Source organism: Dermacentor andersoni, chromosome 3 (genome assembly GCF_023375885.2).
Source record: "Dermacentor andersoni chromosome 3, qqDerAnde1_hic_scaffold, whole genome shotgun sequence".
In the NCBI taxonomy this organism is placed as follows: Eukaryota; Metazoa; Arthropoda; class Arachnida; order Ixodida; family Ixodidae; genus Dermacentor; species Dermacentor andersoni.
This window is the reverse complement of record NC_092816.1, coordinates 95,564,818-95,592,255: the sequence shown is the minus strand read 5'-3', so window position 1 is coordinate 95,592,255 and position 27,438 is coordinate 95,564,818. Positions and strand designations below refer to the sequence as shown.

Below are 27,438 nucleotides of genomic sequence, written 5' to 3'. Positions count from 1 at the left end.
TCGTCCCAATGCTCTTATATTAGCTCAGATAATTATTGTAGAGAGATTCTACAATAATTTTTTTTTAGATCAAGGCGGACAGATCCAAAACCGCGAGCTCGAGGATCATATGGTTCCCCGCGCACGTCACCACGGAAGGCGACGCGCTCCCGAACGTAAACGAGACGGCGCACCGGACGGCGCGAGACATGACCCGCCGCGCCGAACAGGGCAACGCCTCTCGCGCGATAGCGAACACTCCTCGCGCAGCACGGGACACGATCGCCAGATACAACGACGTAACCAGTGCATATTTGAACGCCAGAAGGATGTACCCACCGCCGAGTCCCAAATTGAACAGGAGGCTGGCTGTCGCCTGGAGACAACTCCAGACGAACACCTTCCCTAATCCATTCCGTCTGAAACGTATGCTCCCAGATAAGCATCAGGACGACAAGTGCAAATTGTGCCAGGAAGGACCAGCAACACTCAAGCACGTGCTGTGGGAGTGCAATGTATTTATAGGAAGGATGGCAGTTGCTCCGGAGACCCTGTCGTCGAGGTGGGCCGCCGCTCTGCGCAGCTCAGACCTCGGAATCCAGACGTGGGCAGTTTAGAAATCCCGTGAGGCGGGGTTGAGGCAGGGCCTTGACGTTCCCCCGTGGGAGACCTGAGCCTGGGTAGCGTTAAATCTTGCCGGACGTACAAGAAAGTTGCATCCATCCATCCATCAGCACGAAATTAGAGGGGCCATAATCACATGGTGAACTATGTAATGTCATAAATCCTACCATGGCGACAACCAAAAGACCACGAAGAGTAAAAAAAAAACAGAAAGGAGACGTCATCTGCCCATGTCTTCCTTCGCAATGCTCTTTGCTGTACACACAATGCAAGTTTCATCCTCGAAGAGCTATAAAATTCTTGAAGCATCACATACGCTCTACGGTATCGTGTGCGCCATTTAAGTTTGTTCGGCCCTCTTCATAGCTGCCATTTTTCCCCCGTCAATTTCCCTCGCCTCACTTAGTGCGCGTTCGCTTTATCGTTTGCTTAAGCCTGTTACGCGGCAGTTTTCGCGTTGGCCCTTTCGTGGAGAGTGCGGAAATGCGTCGTCCAGAGAAACAGCACAGCTGCGAGTTGCTCCGGGCGCGCCGTGACGACATAAAGCTTTCAGCGCCCTGTTTGCTTCGTCCTCGTGCGCGAAAGTGCTCGGAAAGAAAGAGCGCTTCAAGTGCTGCACCCTTTATACGCGAGGCTGTGCGCGCAGAAAAAAGCTTGGAAGCCACTTGGTGGAGAAGGCGAACGGAGCTTCGACGCTCCGCTCCGTCTCGAGGGTCTAGCGTCGCGCAGTCCAACGTGCCGAAAGGAGCCGCCGCATCGATTTGCCTTTGTGAGGGCGCCGGCGCGGAACTTTGAAAGTGCGCCGCGGCTCAACAAAGCTCGTGCTCTTTTGCCCGAGTTTGGGCGCCGGCTCGTCCGCGTGCGAGGGTGTGTGTTTGCCAACGCGGACTTGCGCCTTTGCTGATGCTGTATAGTGTGCGTGCGTGCATGCGGGCGTGTGCAAAAACCGCACCCGCAATCACAGTGCCGGGCATTCCAGACCGATTTTGTTTGCACGTCTTCTTCCGGTCACGTGATGAAGAAAAGTCACGGCGGGACGCGTACATTTGCTTCGAGAGGTGGAGCAATCCGGAAGATGAGCAGTTTGATTGCCTCCGTTTCTTTCTTCTTTAAACAAACTTTTCACTTGAAGGTCCTCCGCGTTCTCCCAAGCGAGAGTAAACAGCATGCGTAAAAAGAAAAGAAACAGCTTAGTTCTTTAAGGAGGTTTTATGTAAATCTCTGGGGAGGTTTGAACCGTCAAGCAGCCAGACAACAGGCATAAAACAAGGGTGGGAAGCGAAACGCACACGATGCAGGTTATAGAAATTCATCGGAAGCACTAATTCGATAAAGCTCACCGTATAGGGACCGCCTCAAGCGGCGTTACCATTTCAGCATGTGGGGAGTTCTTTTTGGGGGCCTGCACAGATTTTTTATGGAAAGCCCGTGGGATTATCCAATCTGTGCATTTTTTGCGCAGACGTTGCTAGACAAGGAGGACACACTTTGCCGCGAATAACGGAAATTTCAGAAGTCTAATTACCAAAAAATTTGTAATTAAATTTTCATAACCTTCCTCTCTTTCTTTCTCTTCTCATCTTATAAATTAAGATGTTCAAAATGGCACCTCATTCGTAATATTAATGGAATTTCAGCGCTCAATCCAGGCAATATCTAAACCGAGCGCGCGGAGAACGCGCAAAAGGCAACCCCGCCATCAGCTCGGTCAGGCGGGAGCACCCCGCTTCGAAACACGCGACAAAGTTTAAAACTGAACTTCGCGGCAGGCGCTGATACGGCACGTTTTGCATGACAAGCGTCTGACGCAACGCGCCGTATCAATATTACAATCAGGCACAAGGAATTGACGCGCACGGTGCCGAAACCCACTACATTATGCACCCTGTATCAGTGAAAAGCAATGGCCTGTACTAAACAGACAGAATAGAGAAGAGAGAGAGAGGGGGGGTATCGGTAGGTAAGTGACGTAGGCAAAGTGTGCACGCTGCCGAAAGGGCCCGTCACATAATCTCACCCACTCTCTGAAGCGCTGCATAGACCTGATGAAAGACAGGAAAGCGAGGGAAATGCGGTCGCCATAAAGTTCTCAAGCGGCAAAGGCATTTACGCGAAGGCCGACATCGAAGTAATAGCTTGCATATATCCACACGACGCGGCGGTCTGTAGCGCTAATGCAACGTGAAACCTTTGCCACAAAGGAAGAAAATAAATGTTTCCCTCGTGAGGTGTCCTCCCACTCCGAGCGCTTCGCTTATAAGCCGATTAGCGCAGCCCTTATTGATTCTTGGCACTGCGATGGCTCCGTGCCGGACGTCGAGGCCACAACGGCTCGATAATGTCTGTTTGCTCGGCGCTGGCTCCGCGATCTCCCTGTGGGCAGAATCTCATAACGCGGCTACAAGTTTTCGGCCCGATCGGCGCCGTTGACCCGCATAGTGGTTCGGGCAAATTAGCGTCCCCGACAAAAAGTGTAGCATTCGCGAGGAAGCTTATTGATTCCGCCCTGGCAGAGTGTAACCAAGTTTAAACAGGTACGTATCAGCGCTGTAGAAGTGGACGGCACACGAAAAAAAGACACGAATATTGCCCCGGCTCTAGTTACAGAAATGAAAATGATACAAGGTCGAACGCCAAGAACGCTTACATACGGCAAAATTTTCTGTAGAACTAAGAATTCCGTGTATCCCGACTACATTACGTCTTTTTTTTTTCCCCAGTGTGAATTGTGGACGATGCTACAACGAAGACCCCTACAACAAATTTTATTGCACAACGAAATAATTTAGGTGACCCCGAAGGCTGAGTCGTTGCTTTACTGCTAACGCACGCGGCCCCCTGTCCTCCGCAGGCTCCACGGAGCGGCAGCGCGCATGCGTGGCAAGCCCGGTTCGACACCAAACAAATGACGCGGAATGCGCCGTGAACCTCGATGCATGAGATGGCCCGCCGTCGCACATTTCAGCGGAGGAAGTGTACAGCAGAAAACTCGCCACTTCTTTATCTAAGTGTATATGTCAATTTTACGCCAACTAAATGTCTCTGTTTGCTGAACGCGCTCTACCCTGCTCTATTGTGATCGGTATTGGGCTCCGTCGTTACGACGAAGTGAACCCATATAACGAAATAACTTTGGAAGTCGTACCACTTCTCTTGGAAAGGCGTTTAACTGACTCTGTTTTGTTGTATTGAACTTCTCCTGGTGACTTCTACTCCATATCAGCAGTTCCCTAGCTGCGGAAATAACTCAACCAATTGGAACACAGGCGCCTGCTCGAATGTATTCAGGCGTGCGCTGTCGTCCGCTTTGCGACGGCGCAGTGTTTCTTTACGTCACCCACAAACGACTTAAACGTCAATGGAGAGAAGGGATAACAACTTTCGCATCGGCGTTTTGTGACAGCGCTACGTGGATGTGTAGGATAAAATTATGTAATAGTGAGCTTTGATAGTTGTACTATGCGCTACGGTGCTTTGCATGCATTGTGCTTAAGAATCTGCTTTCAAATTGCTAGCACGTCAATGCTGACACGAGCCTGCTTCGGCGGCACTGTCCAAACCACTAACTCTGGCTTCTCGGGTGGAGCGATCACAAGGTTCAACAAGAGAGCTCACTTCTTTATCAAGCTCTGCGTTGCCCAAGCTGTCTGCTTCTACGAGCTTATAAAATGACAAGCAGCTTACAACAATCAAGGACTTCGTTAGTGTGGGATGGTCATTTGATCCACATGATTCTCGGACAACCCCGAAGAAGTTCTCTAACTGATCGTGGCTGAGGCAGGATCCGTTAGATAATTTCTTGGAAATGCACAGAGAACAACTGTGGACATGCACATGCACTTCTTACAATTAATGCAGATATCACTGAAACAATACAGAAAAATTACATAAACAGACTGGCTACTTCATTTCTAAAAGTCACAGGATATATAATTTATGGAATATAGCAAAAGTTATTAATGCAAAAAATGATTATTTACCTAATACTGAGTTATTTACGTAATATGAGTAAACCAAACCAACTGTACAATTACTTTTAATTAATTAATTAATGATTTTAAGTCTTATTTGAGTTATTTCAAAGATGTATAATTAGAATTAATTCAGCAATTAATTATACGTATCCAGCTCCTTATATTGCGATGGCAACCGCTGTGTCTAATCCGAACTAGAATTCCTCAGGGAAAATCAAGCCTTTATTTTGTACAATGCGTCGTTTCAACTACACAAAGAACCAAAAAAATCACGAACAACACAAACTTCGACGTATGCGCTGGCGGCGTACAACCAGTGTAACTGACAGCAGCAGGAATGAGCGACGCATCGATGGATGTCGGCGGTGGCGCTCCTGTCGCGTGGGCTGGCATCCAAGTGCTGGACCTTTCCACACTTGCCGCATCACGGCAATGCATGGCGCGCGCCGCCCCTGGACACGCCATCCCCTTCTATGGTGCACTGTAGGCTGACATTAAGGTCGGCCGGCCAGACAGAGGACGAGCTCCGTTAGAGGCCTGATCAAATCCGATACTGTCAGCCTGACGTGCGTCGACGAAGTGATGCCACGCCTGCCGATGTAGTGTGACTCACTCAGGTTCATAGCTGCCCGTGAGTCCGAGTCTGCGTGAGCCCCATTGCGTTTGAGGGTGTGTTGTTCCCCAGTGGTTGCGAGTCTGGGCCGGTCAAGGTGACACTGAGTGCGAGTGCGCCTGATGGTTACAACAAATCGGATATTGTTGAACGCAATTGACAAACAAATCATCTCAGTTCACAAATTACGGTATGTAAAAATCTAAGAAAAAGTTCAACGACGGTTACCATACTCCCTAATGCGAAATTTTAGCGCAGCTGTATGCGTGTTATCATTTCGCGTTATATTGGCTGGCGCGCACAATCTGTCTCCTTGCAAGCGGAGCGAAGTGCGGCATGACTGCCTCGCTAATCGGGAGATCGCGAGAGGCAGCTCGGGGCTAAATCGTGGGCGCGATTCACAGCAGCCGCCGCCTACAGACCTTCGCTAATGCAGCGCTTAGTTTTCATATGTAGTTTCGTTGGACGCGCTCGGCGCATGCCATCGGTGAAGAGACGACGCGCGCTACTGTGGCGCCATCTCGTAGCCGTCGTCGCCGCAGAGCCGCACTTCGCTTTTCTCCTTACGCTTTCGCCATACCCTCCTCCTCCGCTTTCCTCCTCGCGCTCTCTTCGCTTTTCATCTCCCGCTGCGCTCCGCGTTCGCTCTTTCATCCTTCGCTCTTCTCGTTCGCTCGGTTACGCCGACGACGCCGAGGCACTCCGATGCTCAACGCAGGGACGGCCGCTTAAGAGCTGCGCTCTAAAAATGGAGCTATATTTGGACAAGCACATTTACTCCCGCAAACGGAGTTGCCATTTTCGTTTAGCTTTTCTTTAGTATGAATGACCAAGAGTTGGCCCCGATAGGCGGTGCAAAGCTATATGTCAGCAGGAGTGCTACAGGGTGGCGCGTTGCGATGTACAAAGCACAACGCAAACAGCGAAGAACCTTCACACTGGGTGCAGACTATATGCGCGTTTCTATAGGCAGTTGTGCACACTTTGCGCGCGCATGAAATGAGCTTTCTGCGCGAAATACCTCTCTCCGACCTCGTTCAGCGCGCGCAACAAGAACAGAACAGAACAAAACCCACAATGGAGACTCGCTGATAGCCTCGCGGAGGATGCATATATATAAATGACTGTAGGGGAACGCGCAGGCAAGCGAAATATTCACGGCACGTTTCATTTTCGGGAACGATCCTGCCCACCGGACCGTTCGCCAATCAGCGAACGAAAAATATGAATATATATATAAAAGTAAGAAAGTAACGACGAAAAAGCGTGCTGGCGCGCCAAACAACCCCAACAACGGCGTATAGGACGCGTTCCAGCAGATCTCGTATTGGTCGGCGGAAGCGCCATGGTGTCGGCTTCGTGCACTTCAACAAAAATAATGTATAGAAAGAAGAAACAAAGAGGAAAGGAGGCACGCGGAGAGCAGCAAATATAAAAGCAAGTCGGCAAGATAGGCTTGGTGCAAGCAAACAGCCGCACAAGCGAATTCATCCTATGGACGCGACACGACGCGCTCCTCATTTTCTTGGCGGGTCGGCTTTCGTGTCTTTTGTTTCATATTCTCCGAAAACTGGCTTTCCGCGTGTGTGCGTCATGAATTCGGACGAGGTGGTTTATGCAGACGACGGCTTTTGCGCATGCGGCATGCAGCAAGAAAAAAAACGACACGACATAAAAAAAGGAGGGATAGGATGCGCATACAGGGTATCGAAATATGGTTATAACAGCTCAAATGGCAAACAAAAGACGGGGTCGAAAACAGACGGTGATCAGTGAGGGATTGCCCCTCTGGTGTATGGCGTGCCCACCCCTCTGCAGCTCCTCCTCTCCTCGCCTCCCCGCGCGATTGCGGCGGCGAGCCACCCAGCCGGGTTCAAGCCAGCCAAGCAACATGCCTGCCATGCGCGAGCGCTGCCGTTTCTGACAAGGCCACTCCTTTCTTTTTCGGTTGCGTCCGCGGCCTGTCGCCGCTGTTCTCCGACGCGGGATGAGGAGGTGGATAAGGGGGAGAGCTTGTTTCCCTCGTTTCGATCTATCGTTACACGCGACCGTTAAGCTGCGCGAGACAGAAATAGTGAATGCATTTATGCAGTTCAAGGCCGGCGGGCCCCAATCCTCCGGAAGCTTTCATTCTGCACGCTAATAAAAATGGGATTCGACACTCTTATGTATTTATGCTCTCAATAGGCAAGTTAAGGCTACTATGCCTCCCTGCACGTTATTCTTTCTATATTTGTTCTGGCTTTTCTCCTTGCCTTTCTCCTTTATTTATCCCCTCTCTCTCTCTCTCTCTTACATTCTATTCTTTCGTCTGTGCTTAAGCCGCGGGTGCATTACGGACGCCAGTTCATATAAAGTGTACGGTCATAAGTTATACAGGCTCTTTATAGAAATGCCGCTGAGGTCATGTTCCGGCTAGAGTTTTGCTATAGTGTAAATTGTCGGCTACGATGGATAATCGCTAGAATTTTCTACAACACATAGTCCTCATGTATGAATTATGCAATATGTGAACCCACAGTTCATATCCTGTCCACAGACGTATCTGTATATACTTTGAGAGAAATTTACTCTCGTTGATCTAACATCGTCCCAGATAAATGCGTATCGGCAAGTCTGTACCGATTAGCAAAAAAGAAAAAAAAACGATCTAATAGCGGCTACTTGGCCCACGGTTACAAAGAGGGTATTTGAGTTGCGAGGCATATACCCTTGTACCTCTGGTCACGGTGTCAAGGCAGCCAGCGATAAGTATAGATGCACAAGAAAATGTTGCCTGCGTACGTAAAGATGGATCGAACGCAGGACGTGCATCAGGGGAAAATATTAGCGCGCATATGGCAGCTCCACCGTTAAAGACTTCAAGGAACGATCGAGTCAGCAAGAGAAACGAAGCATTAGGCATGTACAAATAGCAACAGTGATGAATGAATGAAAGCGAATGAACATTTTCTCGAATTAAGTATTTCTTTTTTTTTGTCACTTCTCATCTCAATGTGCATATAGTTTGCATTGCAAATCAGGTCAACGGAATACGTAGTCTCTTTCAGTGAGCGTGACCAGCTGCCTGCAGCGTGCGGTAGACGTTGTGACGACGCGTCAGGCGTTGCTCGTACACTCTGCGCAATTTCTTGAATTTCTGCAGCGTCAGAGCAAGGCTGCGTCGTCGATCGCAACAACGCTACGTGGTGTTTCCTCTCGGCGAGCTAGACGTGTTGTTCTGAAGCATTTATTGGGTCTTCATTGATTATTCATTGAGTATTTGTCGTCAAAGTTATTTTGCTTTTTTATTGCTAAACGTAAAGAAAGAAGAAAAAGAGAAAAAAAAACTAAGAAATTTACACCTACGTTTGAAACAGTAACAGCACCATTGACATTTCTTGTCAGCCTCTCCTGTGCCCTCTTCCGAATGTGTTACTGTCTTGACAGCAAAAGAATAACATCTTGCGAGGATCATACGGAAGGCCGTAAGCGAGTGAGTGAGTGAGTGAGTGAGTGAGTGAGTGAGTGAGTGAGTGAGTGAGTGAGTGAGTGAGTGAGTGAGTGAGTGAGTGAGTGAGTGAGTGAGTGAGTGAGTGAGTGAGTGAGTGAGTGAGTGAGTGAGTGAGTGAGTGAGTGAGTGAGCACATTTCTGCACTCAGACCATTTCTTGGCACATTGAGAACGGAACGATCGGCGTGCATGTGTGATTGCTTAAGAAATGCCCATAACTCTGAAACTTAACACATTTCATGTTGAATGCCAAGACAAAAACAGCATTGACCAAAGTTGTAAAGGAAACTTGTAAACCTAATATGAGGGGGCGGCCGGCCAACAGAATATACATTTCTTTATCGTGATGTGCTTCATAATGGAACATTGTGCAGTCATTACGCGGCGTTACCCTGAGGAGCAATTACATTCAACCATGCTCAACGCACAAGATAAATATTTGCTACGGGACGTTCTTCTTCTCGAATAGTATGCCAAATTATTTAATCATAGGTGTATGAACTACGTTACCACACAGATGATGGAAATCCTCATCGCTTGACAATACCTTCGCGCTTCCCAGGCTCGAATATACAGCGAAACGTGCCTTTCTTCGTAGTGTTGTGGAATTGCGCCACGGTTTCGCTACACGAGCATCGACATTTTATTTTAGTGCTATAGATACAGACGGCGCGCACTTCGGCTTTACTGTGAATGAGAGAGGCGAGTAATGCCCGCGAACGTAGTATTCAGCTGAAACCACAGCCAAATGCTATACATGTGCAATATTTGAGCGAGAACCAGCCAGCGGTTTAGCTGGAGGCGTCATGTATAGTCGACTAGAAAAGTTTACAGACCATGGGATCTGAGAAAAAACTCAATGTCTCCGCCAGTCTCGCAACGCAGCCTGGTATACGTATTTACAGCTTCCGTTAGCACTTGACTGTGATGTGCGGTTGTAGCGGCTCCTGTTACTGGCTGTTCGGAAATTCAACATTTCCTGAGATGCCGTGGCCCGTAAGCTTTCGTGGTGTACTGTACATTACGGTGCTCCTATTTATGCGGCACTCAGTACATGTGCTGTGGCAGTGTTTAAATAAAGCAATAATAAAAAGAAAATAAACGAAATAAACCTTACAGGCGCAAGCCTGTCAATACTCGCTTTCTCGGGGATAACTTTTCTAGAACGTTGGCTTCGTTTTACGCGGCTAAAATGCCAAGAATGTTCGCAAGCCTGGGAAGTAACGCTGGCGTCGCTAGAATTTCTCGAACCCCACTGGCTTCATGGATCAATCGTAGATGTGACGGGCTGCCTCTCGTATCCATGCTGATATTAACTGCCTTCCACTCTCGCCCCTTGTTTTTTCACCCTGAAGCACCCTTCCCATATTATAGGGTAGCAAACAGGACGCACGTCTGGTTCACCTACCTAACCTTTCTCTTTTCGCAAATTTATTTTGCAAACCCGCGAGAGTTTAGTCCGGTGCTTAACGCAGCTCAATTTCGCTACATCGGCCCATCAAGTCCCGATAACGCAAGCTTCATTAAGACGTTAGAACACTATGCTCAAAACGGGACCGTCATACAGACAGGTAGCGGCGAGTGACTATATCCCTGGCAAATAATCGTCGAGGTAGGAAGCTCCAGTTTACATTGCTTGCTTCGTGCTTTTGAATTATAGCTAGCTCGTTCAGTGAACGGGTCCTTGCACGCGACCAGTTCTGTAATCATAATCCCCCGGCCATATCCCGGGGGTCTTATTACCTAACGCACATTCTCTCTCCACCTCCCCTCTCTTCTTACCTTCATTACACTCTTAGACTCGGTCCACATAGGTTGCGCTAAGTGAAACATTATTACGAGTATGTTCCACTTAGTCGGTGGAACAAACGTCGAACGAGATTAGGGTGTTCCACTAAGTTCGTGAAACTAATGTGTAACAATGTTACGAGCGACATGCAGTAGCTTTGCAATAATCTCAACCGAAGGAAGAGCCGTGGCTCAAGGGCATCGAGAGCGCAGTCGCCGTGCATCGCCCTCGGTTGTAGGCGGGCACCGCGCGTTCTCATTAACAGTCCTGCTTGGTTTTGATGACGCACCTGCATTCAAGAGCTACAGCTACCGAATGCTCGGGCACGTAGTGTCGAGTAAGCTGGGGAAATCCGCTGGCACGGGGGTCCTTTCATCCGAGCACCTGCGAAATTGGCCACAGTCACCCACCGTCAGCGTGGCACGGAAGAGGCGTGCAAGCGACGGAAAGAGACGGGATGATAAAAGCCAGTGAGATGGGAAAAAAAAAGAAAGAAAAACTGCAATCGCGATAGGAAAAACAAGCAACAGAATTCGGGCCCGAGCCCCAGGAGGGGAGCATTCAAACGTGTGGACGCGTATGTGCGGAGGTAAATACGAAGCGGGCGGCCATGGTCTGCTTGACTGCCGAGTTCCTTTTTCGCCCGGGAAAGAACCGTCTGCGAGAGCCGACTCATTCCAAGTTCCCGGATTTTTTTTTTTTTTACTTCTTCTTTATGTTTATCACAGTCAAGTTCTTTTTATTCTTTTCTGTTATGAGCTTCGGTTTCGTTATTTCCGCCGCGCTTTCGTTTCTGCTCTGCTGGCAATGTGAGTGGCGCGAGTCGTTCGCCGAAGATGATAAAACGCGAGAAGAACGTTGGAATAAGAAGCGCCGCCTGCATTTGCAGCTCGCCTTTCTTTCTGTCTCCTTTTATTTCTCTTTTATTTCCTTGCCTTTTTTTCTTTTTGGAGGGAGGAGGGGGAGGAGGGGTGTTTGCTTGTCCTGTCTGTTAGATTGCTTACTTGCTTCCTGATTTACTTCGTCGCTTACCGCTTTGCTTCTTTTTTACATTTCATTCCACTCTTAAGCCGCTCCACCCTCTTACTCTTTTTCCTCCTCCCTTTAATTATCTCTCTGTTCCTTCTTTCCTCTCATTTTTTGCGTGGGAAATAAAGTATTATTATTATTATTATTATTATTATTATTATTATTATTATTATTATTATTATTATTATTATCCAAAGTGTAGCGTATAACTGACCTCTGCTTTCTTCTCGAAACATATTTACCGCCGTCGGTTTTCCTTCGTTCCGCTCATTGTTTGTTGAAACAGTGGTGTTACGTCATTTTTGGGACTCGGATTTCAAAGTTGAGCATAAGCCTGTGCGCATGCTCCGTTCGGGCTTGCGTTTCACTGTACCTCGTTCCGCAACGAGATACGGTGAGGCCCGGCGATGTGTGTACGTTCCTAATCTGTTTAACAATCTACCAGAGGGCATTTTCACAGCAACTTCGAAAATATCGCTGAAAAAGACGATACGTGCTCTGTAGGTTAAACACGTTCTATATTCACATTGCTTTGCCTTCTAATCTCAGGTAACATTTATGTGGAAGTTGTTTCAAAGATTCGAATTCTTGCAGTTTGTGTTGTCTGTTTTGTTCGTTTTATGTAAGCTTGAACTCTAGGTACTGCTGTAATAAATATGCGCAGCGAAATGTAATGTCGCGCACTTTATCTAACAGCGTCATTTTTTTTCTTTGATATGTGATTGTTTTCCCATTTCAATGTATTTCTTTACCAATTCTGCAGGGCCATGTCCCACAAGCCCTTGTAGGCTTAAACAGGCCTGAATATAATGCTGCATATGGTGTTATTGCAACACAGATATTACTATTATTTTTGTTGTTGCTTACGCTTTTTTGGTCATCTTGCTTCCTTCACTTTTTGTTGTTGTTGTTGTTGTTGTTGCTTTCCAGGTGTGCATAGCTGATCCCGCGCTGATTCTCGCCGATCACAGCGCAAGTAAAGGGGGGGGGGGGGGGGGGGGGGGGCTTGCTGTATGCTTACAACAAGAATTAAGCGCGCACTCAGCATGCGGCCATATCTTGGCTCAAATTAACTAAATAGTACTTCGATTTAGGTCCGCGTTAAAGAACCCCAGGTGGTGCAAATTATTCCGAACTCCCCCACTACGGCGCACCTCATAAGTTCGTAGTTTTGGCACGTAAAACACGCATAATATAATTCTCGAAAATTAACTAAACTATGAGGTTTTACTTGCCCAAAACAACCATCTGATTGTGAGGCAGCCACGTGGTACAGTTGGGGAGGGGACTCCAGTATAATTTTGGCTACCTGCGGTTCCTAAACATGCACCTAAATCTATGCACACGAGCGTTTCCGCATTTCGCCCCTCTCCCAATGCGGTCGCCGCGGCCGGAATCACGCGGGTAACCTTGAGTTCAGCAGCGCCACGCCATAGCCACTAAGCTAAACCGCAGCCGGTATTCGTCCACTCAGGTTGAGAAGAAAAGGCTTTATAAAAGCTGTCGTGCTTTAGTTATCGCGTGTTGTCATGGCGCACTTAGCACACACTGTACAGTTTAGCGTTCTGATCGGGGTACGACTTCCCGTGCCAACAACCGCATCCAACAACAAGTGCCCAGTAAGTTCAATTAGGCTTCGACAAGTTCCCACAGCCGGAGCGGGTATACCGTATCGGAAGCCGCGTCCTCATACCATAAGTCTCGTGCTGTATAGTGACACTCAAGAACACACACACACACACACACACACACACACACACACACACACACACACACACACACACACACACACACACACACACACACACACACACACACACACATATATATATATATATATATATATATATATATATATGTATGTGAACGGATTACCGTCGCGCTTGAACGCATAAGCGCCCCTGCGCTGCTCGTAAAGAGCGGCGCCAGTGAATTGCATGGTTATTTGGTTATTAGTGTGTGAGCATGAAATTCTTCTGTCAATATTGAATAGCCGGTATATTTAGGATAAAACGCACATGCTATGAATGAAACTGTTTGTGATCTTTGCTTGCTCGCTGCGATTTTCAAAAATTACAAGTGCCAGTGCTATTAAGAATGTAAACCTTGTTTTAACAAGTCTGGCGGTCGAAGAGTATAACATCTATCTGGCGGATACGACCTGGATAAAAATGTAGCGAAGTTATGCATAAATATATACGTAACATCACGGGGACGGGGAAATTTATCGCAATGAAAGCTACCGCGAGGAGAGGGATGGTAAGCCAGGAAAAGCGCGAGAACCAAAGGCGGGTTGCAATGCCATCTTCGAAGTTTGCGAAACGACCTCACTGTGACATCATGGATTTCTACGGCATCTGCTAGGCCTAGTTTACCGTTTATGTGTAAAGATTGATTACATTGTTTTCTAAAAGAGTCAAAGACGGAACGTAGCGAGTTTCGGCGACATTTACTGCTCTACAACGGCCTAAATTAAAGGAGAGAAAAAAAAAGAGATGTCATACTTACGCACGACTGGCGAAAGATTGATTTCGGTAGCAAAATACTAAGTAAGGTTATTTGTTTTATCAGCTGCACAAACTGCTGCAAACATTCGCTTACTAACTAAACTAGCAAGCGCGTTGTCAGGCGCGCAATGGCAAACACGAACACATGACACTCGGTGACCGCGGACACGCGCTATCAGAACGCTGGCGTAATGAAGAGCGGTAGCAGCAGCGATCGAATTCCGGCCCTTAGTGCTGCCTGTCATTTCAACGCGAACTAGGCGCGCGAGAGCACAGCGCTCACGAAGCCATAAGCTATATCCGGCCGGCTAGCCTTCGAACCCAGCGCACATTGCATCCAAAATAGGGCGCGCACGGCTGAGTAGGATAGATCTGTCTCGCGTGTGTAACTTTTCCCTGCCCCCTTCTAGCTCGCGCACATCTCCCCGCTCCCTCCCTTGCGAGCGCGAGGGAGGGAGCGGGCCGTATACCTACAGTATACGGCGTGCGGGCGCAATGTTATCGCACTTGGACTTTATACGAAACATCACGGCGACGCCGACGACGGATGTTAGCCTGGATCGTGTGTATAAATGCTATCCGAATAAAAAAAAATTTGAAGTCCATGAAGTCACGCTGATGTGCCAGTGGCGGGGTTTTGACGTGACATAAGAAAATTAAGTCTGTCTCACGGTGTAGATATTTTCACCGTAGTAGGTTCTTGAACTTGTTCAATCCAAACGTACTCAAAAAAAAACACACGAAGCGTGTGCTCTCTATCGCACGCATGCAAACACGCTTTATATTACTTCAAATACATAACTTGAACAAAATATGATTTAGTGACACCACTTTAGGTATGGGGTCAATAATTATTCTGCAAACTACGTAAGTAAATGATCGTAGTTCCCATATCACCGTGGTTCGGTGTGGAGTGTCGGAAAAATTCATGGCCGGAATGGTGCTGGCGTCGAGTGGGATGCGATGGCCCCATGGCTGGAGCCGAGAGGCGAGACGACGTGACAAGATAGGGTGGGAACTTGGGCCAGGAAGGAGGAGGCTGTGGTCTGTGCTCCGCTGGGTGCCCCGCAGATGTGCACCAGGCGGTGACGTTGAGCCGTAGGCTCAGTAGCACCGGGCGTAGGCAGGAGCCCGCACCTATCGTCGGACAGGCTGCCTTCTTCTCTTCGCTTATCCTTTCAAAATGGCGCCTCACCCACGTTCCTCGCTCGCCCACCACGAGGCTCTCCGGAGATTCTGCTTTCTGTTCTTCGACTTCTTCGGGTGGCATTGTGCGATCATACTCGTGCCTACGTTGTCCTCATTGTCGTCGTCGTCTTTCCTTTGCAACGCAGCATGTGCACCTCACGGCAGTTTGGTCTTCAATTTTACTTCTATAGTAATGAGCATTTCACGACATTAACAAAAATAGGCTTTTGAAAGAATGTTTCATCAGTTCAAACTGATTTACTGCTTCTCTTTAGGCCCCCTGAAGTGGTAGACACATGTGTGTCAAAAGCGTGTGATCCGTTAGACGACGCGTCGTTAAAACGGCTGTTCGGAGTGTAAGTACCTGTCGGAAATTTGAAACTTCAGAGAACTTTTTGGAAACTCGGACAGCGTTGCGGGTGTGACAAATCGAACGACCGGTCCGATGACTTTTACTCATATCTCACGCCACTACAACCTCCTTCCACTGCTTACACACGCGGTAACTCGGGGGCGCTCTATGTCCTTTGTACACAAACGTTTTTGCAAGCTTTGTAGCACCGTTTACAAGACGTGAAATACGTGAAAGTTAATAGAAACTGCTTTTTTAGCTTCTTGGATTACATATATAACATCAGTATCAATTTCACAGCTATCAATAATAATAATAATAATAATAATAATAATAATAATAATAATAATAATAATAATAATAATAATTTGATGATATCGTCAATCTGTCTCGCGTGTGTTAAACATCACGCGTCGGATGTCGTACGAATTGAGCATCGCACGGAGCACGCGGAGTTTGTTGGTTCGGCTCCTACACGAGACGAAGTTGTTCTTTCTTCAAGTTTCAATTTATCTTACCTTACTAAAAAAACTCTTTTTCTCAAGTTTAACGCTGTTCTGCTCTTACTTACATAGTTCAATAAGAAAAAAAGGCAAGTACTTCGCTCAATGCTTTTTATGATTTATCGCTGCTTAGGCTAAATCTGACGTCTCCACAGTTGCGGAAGCGTATTCTATCAAACCTCTAGCTCAATCGAAGGTTACGCTTTAGTTCCGTGAAGCTGCCCCCTCGGCGTCTATTTAATCCTCCAGTCCTCGCAAGCCCAGCGCTGCCTAGGAACGATATCGAATTACCCGCAAACAGCCATTTACGACCCGTCGAAGCTTATAAAAGAATCGCTCCTAAAACGCCCGCCTATTGACGTCACTGCTATCTTCGGCATTTGCGGAACAGCAGTAAATAGCTCCTCCTCCACACGAATGTGTCTGCGTTTGCCGGAGCTCCACGCAGTCGCCTGTCAACAGACTGGGCATTGCGCAGACGAACGGCGAAGAGTTACAAAACCCTGCGTTCGTCGCTGAGGGCTACCAAGGGTAAACGATACCCGCTCAACGAAGAAAACCGGATGAAAGAAAAAAGCCGTGTAATCAACTACGGTGCTTTCCTTGCCCGCAAAATTAGATCAGTCAATGCAACCCCGGAAAAACGCAAGTTCAATCTTTTTTTTTTTTTTTGCTTCCGGAGGACACCAAACAGTCACTTTGTTCGCGACCTTCTGGCTGGCCTCTGAAACTCGACCGTGCGACGTGATTGTTCGACGGATCATTCGCTGTCTTTCTGGCGAAAAGACCGTTCCATGACTAGACGGTGTGCCGCTACGCACAGTATAATCTCTGCTCCCGGGAGGCCGGTTTCTATAGCGGCTTCATTTTTTTTTTATTTTTTTTTCTCTGACTGGGCAGTAGTTTGCTTCTTCTTTCTTTTTTCACTCTTTCGTATACAGCGTGAGGAAAGCATGCAGCTTTTGTTTGAATCTGTGGTGTAATTTCTTTTAAATGTACCCACCGCTTGAAAAGAATGTGCAGCACATCAACCAACTTGTCTGAGAAGTTATCTTGGCCTTTTCTGCGCTCAGATATTTCACGTAGGCGGGGTAATACGCCCTCAACAAAGACGGAACATACGGCCGACAGGCTCACCCTACTAATACATGTACAGCGTTCTAAAGATTAAGAGAAATATTTGCTGTAAAGCAAAAATATTTGGAATCATGGTTGGCCCTCTGGTGGCGGATTCGTTATTGTATGTCCGAGCTAGCTAACTCATGACACGAAGCACGACACAGAATCGACAAAGCGCGCAGAGGGATTTGTAGCAGTCGTAATGCGACGCATGCGTAGTACTATTCACTGATGACAGCGTCTTAACGTTTTATTGTGTTTTTCACCGTATGTAAGCTCAGCGCTTTCTCGACGATAACTTTATTAATGTAAAGCTGAGAGGAGTTCGGGGGGGGCCCTAAAGGGCCCTAAAGATGCCCTTTAGGGCCCTTTAAGCTAGCAAACTAGCTTGGTGCCATGGCAACCAGCTTTTCATGGATCATGGAAACCAGCTGCTACACTGTGTACGAGAGAATTTGTCTCGTAATTATTATATTTGCGAGTACGAAATCTTATTTCACAGTGCATTTTGTGCAGCTGACACATACCTACAGAACTTTGTTTGCGGAATCGCCGCCTATGGTGCCACTGCGAGTCTCCACGCCATTACTACCAGTGGCGTAGCAACAGGGGGGGGGGGGGGGGGCCGGGGGGCCCTGGGCCCCGGGTGCCAGACGACCTAGCTACGCCACTGATTACTACCCAAACGTTAGGTGCGTTGGGAAAAGTGGAGAAGGAAGGCAGGGAGGTTACGCAGTTTAGCTTAACCGGTTTGCTACCCTACACATGGGAGCGGGATGGGGGGGATGAAAGATGGGGAGAAGAGATAGAGAGCACATAACACGGCACACACATCGTTGGTTAGAGTCTGTCACTCTTGCGCGGTACGTGACATCACTGTCACAGCCGCTTGTGCAAGCCCGTCTCCTTCATAAACCGAAATAGTCCCTTCGTCGCCTTCAGCTGCGATGTCTTCTGTCGGCGATATGTGAAAATGGTTGCAACTGACAATGGTCTATTGTCAAGGTGCGCTATAACGCACGCCATGGACTATCTCTGAACATTATATTCAGGGCAGTTTTCATTGAAATGTTAATAGGTTAAACAGCTATGAAATTGAGCGGAAAGAAAACAACTTGACGCAGGTGGTTATCTAAATCCACGTCCTCACATTACACGTGCGATGCTCTTACCAATCGAGCTACCACGGTGCCATATTGCTCATACATTTTTCAACTAAAGCAAGTAATTTACGCTATGTTTCTTTTTCTTAATTTCATTGTCGGTTGGCTACATATGACTGTTTTCTAATTGTGGGTCACGACAGAATCCTTTAATTCGTTGTAGTTGATCTTCTTATATACGATACTCGGGCACTGACTAATTAATGATGGTCCTCTCTTATTCATTGCTGCACTTCTCCCGAAAAACTTTCCTCCCGTTTATAGCGCATCTCATACACGCCACCTGAATTCGCTGATACACTGGACGAGGGTTCCATGGCTGAGCAGCCTTACTAATACAGGATAGAAGAAAACACACACACATCTTTTTTTTTTACCTACTTTGAGAGAGGCAAATACCACCGACAAAACACTGCAAACGAGGTAGCGTCAAGAAAAACCTGGATCACCGCAAGATATTTGTCAGATGCCCTTACTCGTCGAGTACGTTGCATTGTGCGGCTTATAGATGCCGTTGGTGTGGCCAACAACTATCTGGTCCCATGGTATGGGACCAGATACTACGTCGCGCGTTTTTATGTGTGTTTTGTGCTTGCTGTATGTTGTGCGTGCATTGTTTCATTCATCATCGCAATTCGCTCGACATCGTGCGTTATCCGTGTTGCCAGGCAAACCCGCATCAAGTATAAAGAGCTATATCGTTTTGTACAGCAGAAACCCACTTTCTTGAATCTTTAGAAAGCTCTCGAAGCTTCCTCTTTTTTCTTGCGCTTTCAACATATATGCTTACATTATTCTTTTTCTCCAAACCGAAATTCTCGCTCTACTCCACGCTCGTTATTTTCTCTTCAGTTGTTTACGGAGCAACGCCTTCTGTCACAAATTGCCTAAATGTATTTGCATACTTATTCTCCATTCCGTCATCGCTTCCGGGGCCGATACTCTCGGCGAAGATAGGCTGAAGCGAAGTTCGCTGCCTAAGTGCAAGAATACTTTTACTCCACTTTACGGCGTACATTTCCTGGAGCAAACAAAAACAAAAGAAAACAAACAAACACGCTTGCTCCCTCAATTTTACATTAGTCCAAGCAGTTGCTGGCATGAATCCACAGATGCCGCGCGATGCCGGAAAAGAAATTCGAGACAACACCGGCTACGTCGTAAGCGACCGCTCGCTCCACACTGTTGGAAAGGAGCAAGAGAGAGAGAGAGAGAGGTCAAATCTTGCGAAGCGGTCATATTCAAAACTTGTGGCCTTCTTTAGAAGGGACACTGTCGCGCAATTTCGCTTTGACATTTTTTTGACATGCCGCGATCCTTGACATTTTAATGTATGCTGGCGCTTTCTTCAAAAAGCGGGATAGACGCACTGTGTCCCCGGAGTGCAGCAATCCGCAACGGACGTCTGCGCCGGTTAGAAGAATAACTGTGCCCTCCACGTCCGAGCGAGGACGAAACAAATATGCGTAACTCGCATATTCTATGCGGCACACGGCCAGGCCTGAGTGGCCGAGCGGCTTTTCTTCTGGACTTTGCAGGGGTATATTTTTCGTACAGTCCGCTCCATTGAGGGAAAAAGAAAAAAGTGTATAGCACCATTACTATTGCAGTAGCCCGCATAGCGGCATTCAGCCGCTCGTCGCTACTGCATTTTTTGTGTCACGATGTCTTCGAATGCATTGACCTTAATTTACTGTATAACGCATAGTCCCAGCGAGCTTGAGCAGGAAGTCTGTACGATATACATTTAGCGCTGAAATATATTTCGCTCGAAAAGAAGTAGAAGCAGTGTTTATGTTCAGGAGATGAAACTACATTTACATTCACGAGAGGAAATTGCTTCTCTCCATAGTTGGAGGACTCTCGGAATGGTTATAAGCTTCAAATTTCATCTCCGCGGCGTACAGCATCGCCGAAGAAAAGTGGGATGCCAAATTTTTGCTGATTCAGAGCCTTATGGCGCCTGTCGAATAACGTTAGAGGATATAGCAAATATCCAGCTCTGCAATTGCCCCAGCGGTGTCCGATATCCTCATTTCGTAAAGGGCACTTGATCGAATCTCCATATACATGTTCATTGCATACGGTTCGGCGCTACATATTTCATATCCCGGCAACCGAAAGGCATTTTCCATTAAGATTCTCGTCGCTTACGTCAAGCACGCATCTTGAGCGAAACCTGATACCGTATATACAGGTAAGACGAATTAAGCGCTACGATATCCTCCTTCTCTCAACGTGTGCCTTGGCGCAAGACTGCACCTCGGTGCAAAGACCAACAGGCAGTCTTCTCGCTCGAAACTGTCATTTTCGTCGAGAAACTTCCCTCTAGAAAAAAAAAAGAAAATAGTCCTTTTCACCGCCGTTCTTTTTTTTTTTTTTTTCATTTCCTCGATCACATCGCGGCCTGTTCGCTATTAAAGTTGACGGCCACTGCCAGCATTCCACGATAGAATGGCGCATATAAACGGGAGTTGCGAGTTTCTGGGTGAGTGCAGAGAGAGAGAGAGAGAGAGAAAAGCGCAGAACGAGTCGCGCGGAGACGACGTGGAACTTGAGGCGCCGCAGTAGCTTTCGCGATATGTGGTCACGGTTCTAACTCGATTTGCGTCGGTAACTTTCATTCTCCTTTTTTTTCCCCTGTTGCTCGCGTATGTGAGCGCAGTGAGAAATGCGGTTTCCGTCAGAGATAAGAGATTGCTTGCCGTCGTGACAGTTCCTGTCTTCCCCCGATCAAGCCGCTGTGCGCACCGCCCCAAGGAGCGAAGCAGACGATGAAGAAGGGACTTGGCCGTCTGCTACCGAGATTCCTTCGTATATAGCGGCCCGGCGGATTATATTGCTTTGCCTCCTGTCTGGGCGAATGAGATGTGCCGTCTGGCATGGCTGGCGTAGACAAATACGCGTGGCCGCGTTGCCTCTCTTGTTTCCGTGGTGGTTTTGGTCGAAAGAGTCTCGAGCGGTGGCGTGGAAGTGTTGCGGTGAGCGGTTGACCTTCGACCTTTCGAGGCGTACGCATAGCTCGAGTTGGCCCGGGTGTGCCCCGCTGATGTTGACTATAGCTTGATGAAGAATACGCGAAATACGATACAAACGAGAGGAAGCCCACGTCAATAACGCGTTAAGTTTTTGTCAACATCGTATTGTGTTTCGCCCCGTATTTTGTTCCCCGGGTGTTTCTCGTACGTTCGCTCTTTCGCGAATGTCTGTTTGCGTTTCCGTATGAAACTGAAACCGCGCACCTGTCTGTACGTTACTGCGTTTATGCGTTGATGGACTGCTTTCCTAGGTGGTCTGTAATGCACTCTGTCGCTTGTACGTCTGCACGAGTTCGGTTTCTACCAACGTTTGTGAAAAAAAAAAATACTTCGCATTATACAAAGGTACCAACCCTCCTTAACTTATTTATCCAAATCATAATGTCCCTTATTAGCGCGATGGAATTAAGGGTCCCATGTCGCAAATTATCCGGTGTCCCGCACGTCGCTTCGGCAGAAAGAATTTCGAACCACGCATACCCAACCACTAAGACCCTCCATGTGGCGCGAAGAAATTACTGAAAATTGAATTTTGAATTTCTCAAGGTAAAAGACGTAGAAAAATCGTAAAGTACGATTTAACACAACCTACGCACATCATAGCGTCTGAGTGTAATTTGAATATACAACAAAACATAATTCTGTTATGCGGAAACTCAAACACAAACCCCGTTTAACGCGATAGCGTTTTCCAGCTGCCGTTTGAGGCCTGTCTCAGTAGTAGCGGCGCGGCACCCTCAGTTCCTTGCACACCATCAAAAAAAGAACCGCAAAGCTCGCCTTCGTGCACAGCGTTCGTCGCCAGCGTTTGCCGGCGAACATTACGGTTACATAAGCAGCAGTTGCCGGGAAGCGCGAGAAGCACTCGGGTATCTTTTAATGCTGTCGCGTTCCACTCTTAAAGGCGAAGTTTAAGCGTCCTCCAATTTTCTTGCCAGAAGGCACATAGAGACAGCAGTTTGAAAAATACATAGGCGTGTTCTTAATCACACCTTTACATTTTCGACGCTTTCTGAAGTACCTTCGCAGAGTTGCTTGCAAAAAGTTTACTATTTCGAAAATGGATTCTTATTGTCGGCGAGACATAAGAAATGTCGCTACGTCTGTTTCGCGTTTAGAGAATAGCGCCAATAAGCGAAGAGAGTGAAATTTAGTCCCCGTGAGACTACCCGCGTCATCGGTGCCGACACAGTGTGAACCGAACTCGTGAACGCAAGAAACGTTGCTGCGTTGAAACTGCGTGCAAGAGTACATACCGGAAAATTGCGACTCTGAACACGTTATTAGCGTAAGCATGCATCCGACCAACGGCGGAAAGCACGAGCGAAGGGCTTCTTTCTTTTATGCGAAAGCGCCAAATGGCCCATTGAGCGAAAAATCTGCGGCGTCTGCAACATCGAAACTTTCCATTGGCTGCGACGCCACGTCACTAGCGTGCTTCATGACGTCAGCTCGCGCTTGCTGTCTCGGGCCTCGACGGAGTAGAGCCGGCGAAAGGCAACACCCGCTACCACGGTATTGCATGAGAGGAGAAGGCATCACCGAGACGCCGCGTCAACCTCGCTCTCAGAAGCCTGTGTTATCCGCGCATTCCTTGTCCGCGCGAGCTCTCGCCTGCGTTCTCGCTGTGCCCCGGTGAGGCCAAATCAAAGTGCGCGAAGCCTCTCAACGCGCTCGCTTGCCCGCGAGGAGTTCATAACTCGAATAACCGCTCCGCTGCGTTCAATTGGACATTAATGCTTTCGCATACACAACTTATAAGAAGTGCTCGGCTGTCCTCAGATTTCCTTTTTTTTTTTTAATTTGGTCTCCAGCTCCGCCGGCTGCACATTATGCTGTCTGATTTTAGAAAACTTCGGAGCAGCGGGCGTGTTGTAACAGGATCTGATTGAGCTCACGTGGTCCTGAAATAACCTCGTTGCGTGCGATAAACCCAGCGCCGACGCTTCCGAGCGAGCATCGTGTCGTCACGTGTCGTGGCGAGTATTCCAGCTCAGATAGGCGCAACTGTCACCACTCGACCTGCGAGATAGACGAGCAGCACTGGAGTTTAAAAGGGTTGACTGAATCGGCGCATCTTGACGCGTAGCTAGATTAAGAGAAAAAAAAGAACATTCTGACGAGGAAATAGTGCGAGGTCAGGTCGCCAGTCTGGGTCGTGCATAGTGCTGATGTCCTACAACGTTAGTGGAAAACACCTCACCACGGCAGCTCCTCCCGTCTACTAGCACTCCTCGGAAATTGCCATCAGCTTGGTGGACTGAAGCTTTTTGAGAGACCTTATTTTTGCTTATAAAGGAGGTTCTTGAGGGGGAAAAAAGTGGGGGGGGGGGGGTGTCCTTCACAGATGTATGCGAATCTACGCAATCGATAGGATGCATCACAGACAGAGAAGCATTATACGCGAGTTCTCAAAAACTTAGGAAGTACTAGAGGTCTGTTGGAGGGCTGTTCTTCGTGCTTAATTATACGAGGGTTAATCAGAAAGCTTGGCTGATTGATATCTAGCACGCTGGCCTTTGCCGCATGAAAACGACTGCGAAACTAAGCTTAACAGCATTTCTGCAAAACAAAAATAAAAGGTAAGAACAGGAAGAAAACGTATTTGCACAAATATAACGCTAGTTTTGTTGTGGTTGTTGTTGCTGTTTTCAAGGTTACCATTATCTCAACGCGTCTCACGCTGTATTTAGGTCAGGTACATGTATAATCGCAACATATCTTTCTTTTCTAAAGGTACCGAAAGCCCCCCCCCCCCCCCCCCCCGCCATCTTCCCGCTCGCATTACATTTATGATCGCGTCATTAACGCTATCCCCGTGTCGCATAAAATCCAGCGAAGAAAAAATAATTCCAAACCACAACCCCGCAGGCCCTCCGCGTGACGCGGGGACGTGGCTGAACTAATTGAATTCCTCAAAGAAAATGCGTCAGAAAAATAGTAAGGTACAACCTCAACACAACCTACATACACGGCAGCGTCGGATTGTAATTTGAATATACTAGAAAGCATAATTCTGTTGCGCGGAAACCCAAACACAAATCCATTTTTCCAGCGTTTCTACCATTCACAGAGCGGCACGTTGCGCACGGTTCCTTGCAACAACAACCCCCAGATGGCGCTCGCCTCCGCGCATCCGCGGCCCACGCAAGTGGCGGCGTTTCTACCAAAAAGCTCGTCCGCTCGCCTTCGTGCATTGCGTTCGCCGCCAGCGTTTCCTGGTACACATTACCGTTGCATAAGCTGCAGCTGCCGGAAAGCGTGAAACGCAGTCAGGCATCTTTGATTGCTACCGCGTTCCACTCTTAAAGGCCAAGCTTAAGTTTCCCCCAAATGTTTTACGTGCAAATGCGGTAATAAATAAAAATAAAGACAGCTAGAGAATTCGGCACCGGGGCCTTGATTGCAGACAACCATGTTTATTTGTTCATTCCTTGTGGTGGCCCCAAACATGTCTGTTTGGCTATATTTTTAACCTAGTGGTGTCCGAGAAACGCTCATCAGCCACAATGTTTTGCGTCTACCTCCTTTATTTTATTTATAAACTGAAACGCGTATCATTTAATAATAAAGGCGCTTCCGCAAACAATTAATGCTATTATACTTGGACCCATATTGCTTTTATTTATTTATTTATTTATATGAGTGATATATTTACATATGTTATTCGAGAGAGTTCGAGAGTTCTTTATTGTGCATAAAAATAAAAGTTACAATGGGGATTCAAATTAAAATTAAATTATGTGGTTTTACGTGCCAAAACCACTTCCTTATTATGAGGCACGCCGTAGTGGAGGACTCCGGGAATTTCGACCACCTGGGGTTCTTTAACGTGCACCTAAATCTAAGCACACGGGTATTTTCGCATGCGGCCGCCGTGGCCGGGACAAATAGGGATTATACATACATACAGAGGGAGGTCCCACTGTCAACAGATTGTACAGGGGACCTGCCATTCTAGATCAGTAGGATATGTAAGTACAAAGCAGCAATATGCAAACGCACAAGACACCGTATTAAGTTAGTCACTAGCTAACGCTGTAAAATATTTAATGACACAAATCAATTTTTACTGTAACGTAACGATGAAAATGTTATATTGAGTGCAAAAATTTACGAAGGTTTGATTTGAATGTGTAAAAATGAAAGCACGTTAATATGATAACGGTAATGAGTTACAAAATAGTGTGACTGAAAAATCATATATTAGATTATTTGTCGATGGTTTTATGCTTTAAAAGAATGTTCCTAATATTTACGAGTGTGTATTTTTTTCGAACTAACATATTTGTTATTCTGCTAAATAATTGATTTTCCGGGTGGTGTGATCGTTGGCACATGCTGGTTAACATTTCTTCAGTACTTTACAAGGAAAAAGAAGGAAAGACCTTATGGCTTTGATCACAAGATCAAAGGAAGAAATTTGGATGCAGTTAATGAATATAAGTACGTCGGCGTCTTTTTTTTTTTTATCAGAATTGCTCTGGCATCGTCATATCGATCACATCATCGGGAAAGCAGGCGATGTTTGGGGATTTCTAGGACTAAACGGTAAACGGCTTCCACAAGACTAAAGCACATTTGTATAACACACACACACACACACACACACACACACACACACACATATATATATATATATATATATATATATATATATATATATATATATATATATATATATATATATATATATGTGCGTGTGCGTGTGTGTGTGTGTGTGTGTGTGTTGAGTACGCATGTACAAAGCGGCGTGGTCTGTGGCCCAAGATTGACATAGACAAAATAGAAATAATATATGGCCATCCGGTTTGTTCATAACAACTGCTCTCGTGCATTCAGGATGTCAAAAGCTAAAGAAATTATAAAATGGGGAAGCTTACAGGAACGCAGAAAATACTAAGACTAAAACATTTTCGTAACATATTCTATTCTAAAACCTGCATCAACAGAGACAGATACTTGTTACAACCCGGTTATGTGTCCCTCCGTACAGACCGTCTAACTGAAGTTAAAGACGTTAGATGTCGAACTCAGTTGCTTCGAATGTCTTTCTTCCCAGGTACAATATCTGAATGCAACAAGGTGTCCGATGATGTTGCTTACTATAACATAAAACGATGTAGTCACCCCATCCTTGTAAAGGAAATGATGTGTGTAAGTGGTTTTAATGGGAGCGATGACACTTTGTACACAATTCTATTTAATTGCACGCTTGGTACCTACATTGTATAATTTCTTTACTAGTTTTCCTTTACTGTATCGTGCCTTGCCTTGTATACCCCCCCCCCCCCCTTACTTTAATGCTGATTGACGCTATTTGTAATGAAATAATTAAATACAAAATTAAAAGTTACGACATGATATTGAGGCTATTAGTAAGCTGAGATTGTAGACTGCTCAAGCGCTGTAGCGCTGCTTCTCTGGAACTAAGATTTGTCAAACGTAACAGAACCCCATCAATCTTAAATCTGAATGGTTGCAAGCTTGCGTTGCTCTTCACATAACGGACATCGCTAATGTTTATAGCCTACTGAAACCTAACGTCATAAGACGTTACTAAAGTTTGGTATCGAAATTTGGGGAAATAGCTGTTGGTTCATTCTCCTAAAAGCTCCAAAATACGGGTTATAATGACGGGCACGTCTTGTCTTTCGAATCCTTACGTCCCGTCTTGTCGCATTGTTTTGAATATGAAGTTATACATACTAAATGTCGTACTGGTGAACGACTTCTTTCGTGGCTGAGCTCTCACTGGGAATATCCCCTCATAAAATCAGGCTGCTAGCACAGCGTGGCCCATTCTAAGTAGCTCGACAGTAGGGGACTTAAAGCTTGCATCGCTGCTATCAACATCCTGTTTTTATTTTGTATTTTCTTTTCCCCTTTTCAGCTTCGAGCAAACGTCGACGACATCCTGAGGCCGAGCCACGACGACTACTTTTTGCTGCGGTGGCTAAGAGGTGAGCACCGTCGAGACAGTGCGGCAAAAAACCCCAAGGTTGACGGGAAACCAGTAATGAGGCTTCTGAAGCGTACGCTGCACCCAGTACTATGCGCAGTTTATC

The 27,438-nt window shown here is 46.8% G+C and overlaps 1 protein-coding gene across 1 annotated transcript in view; it reads left to right on the top strand.

Moving 5' to 3' along the window:
• Window positions 1–27,438, top strand: part of LOC126541994 (SEC14-like protein 2) — a 114,058-nt gene that overhangs the window by 39,568 nt on the left and 47,052 nt on the right. The window contains exon 2 of the mRNA XM_050188963.3: window positions 27,264–27,333. Within this exon, the coding sequence (XP_050044920.1) occupies window positions 27,264–27,333 (70 nt within the window). The remainder of the gene's footprint in view (window positions 1–27,263; window positions 27,334–27,438) is intronic.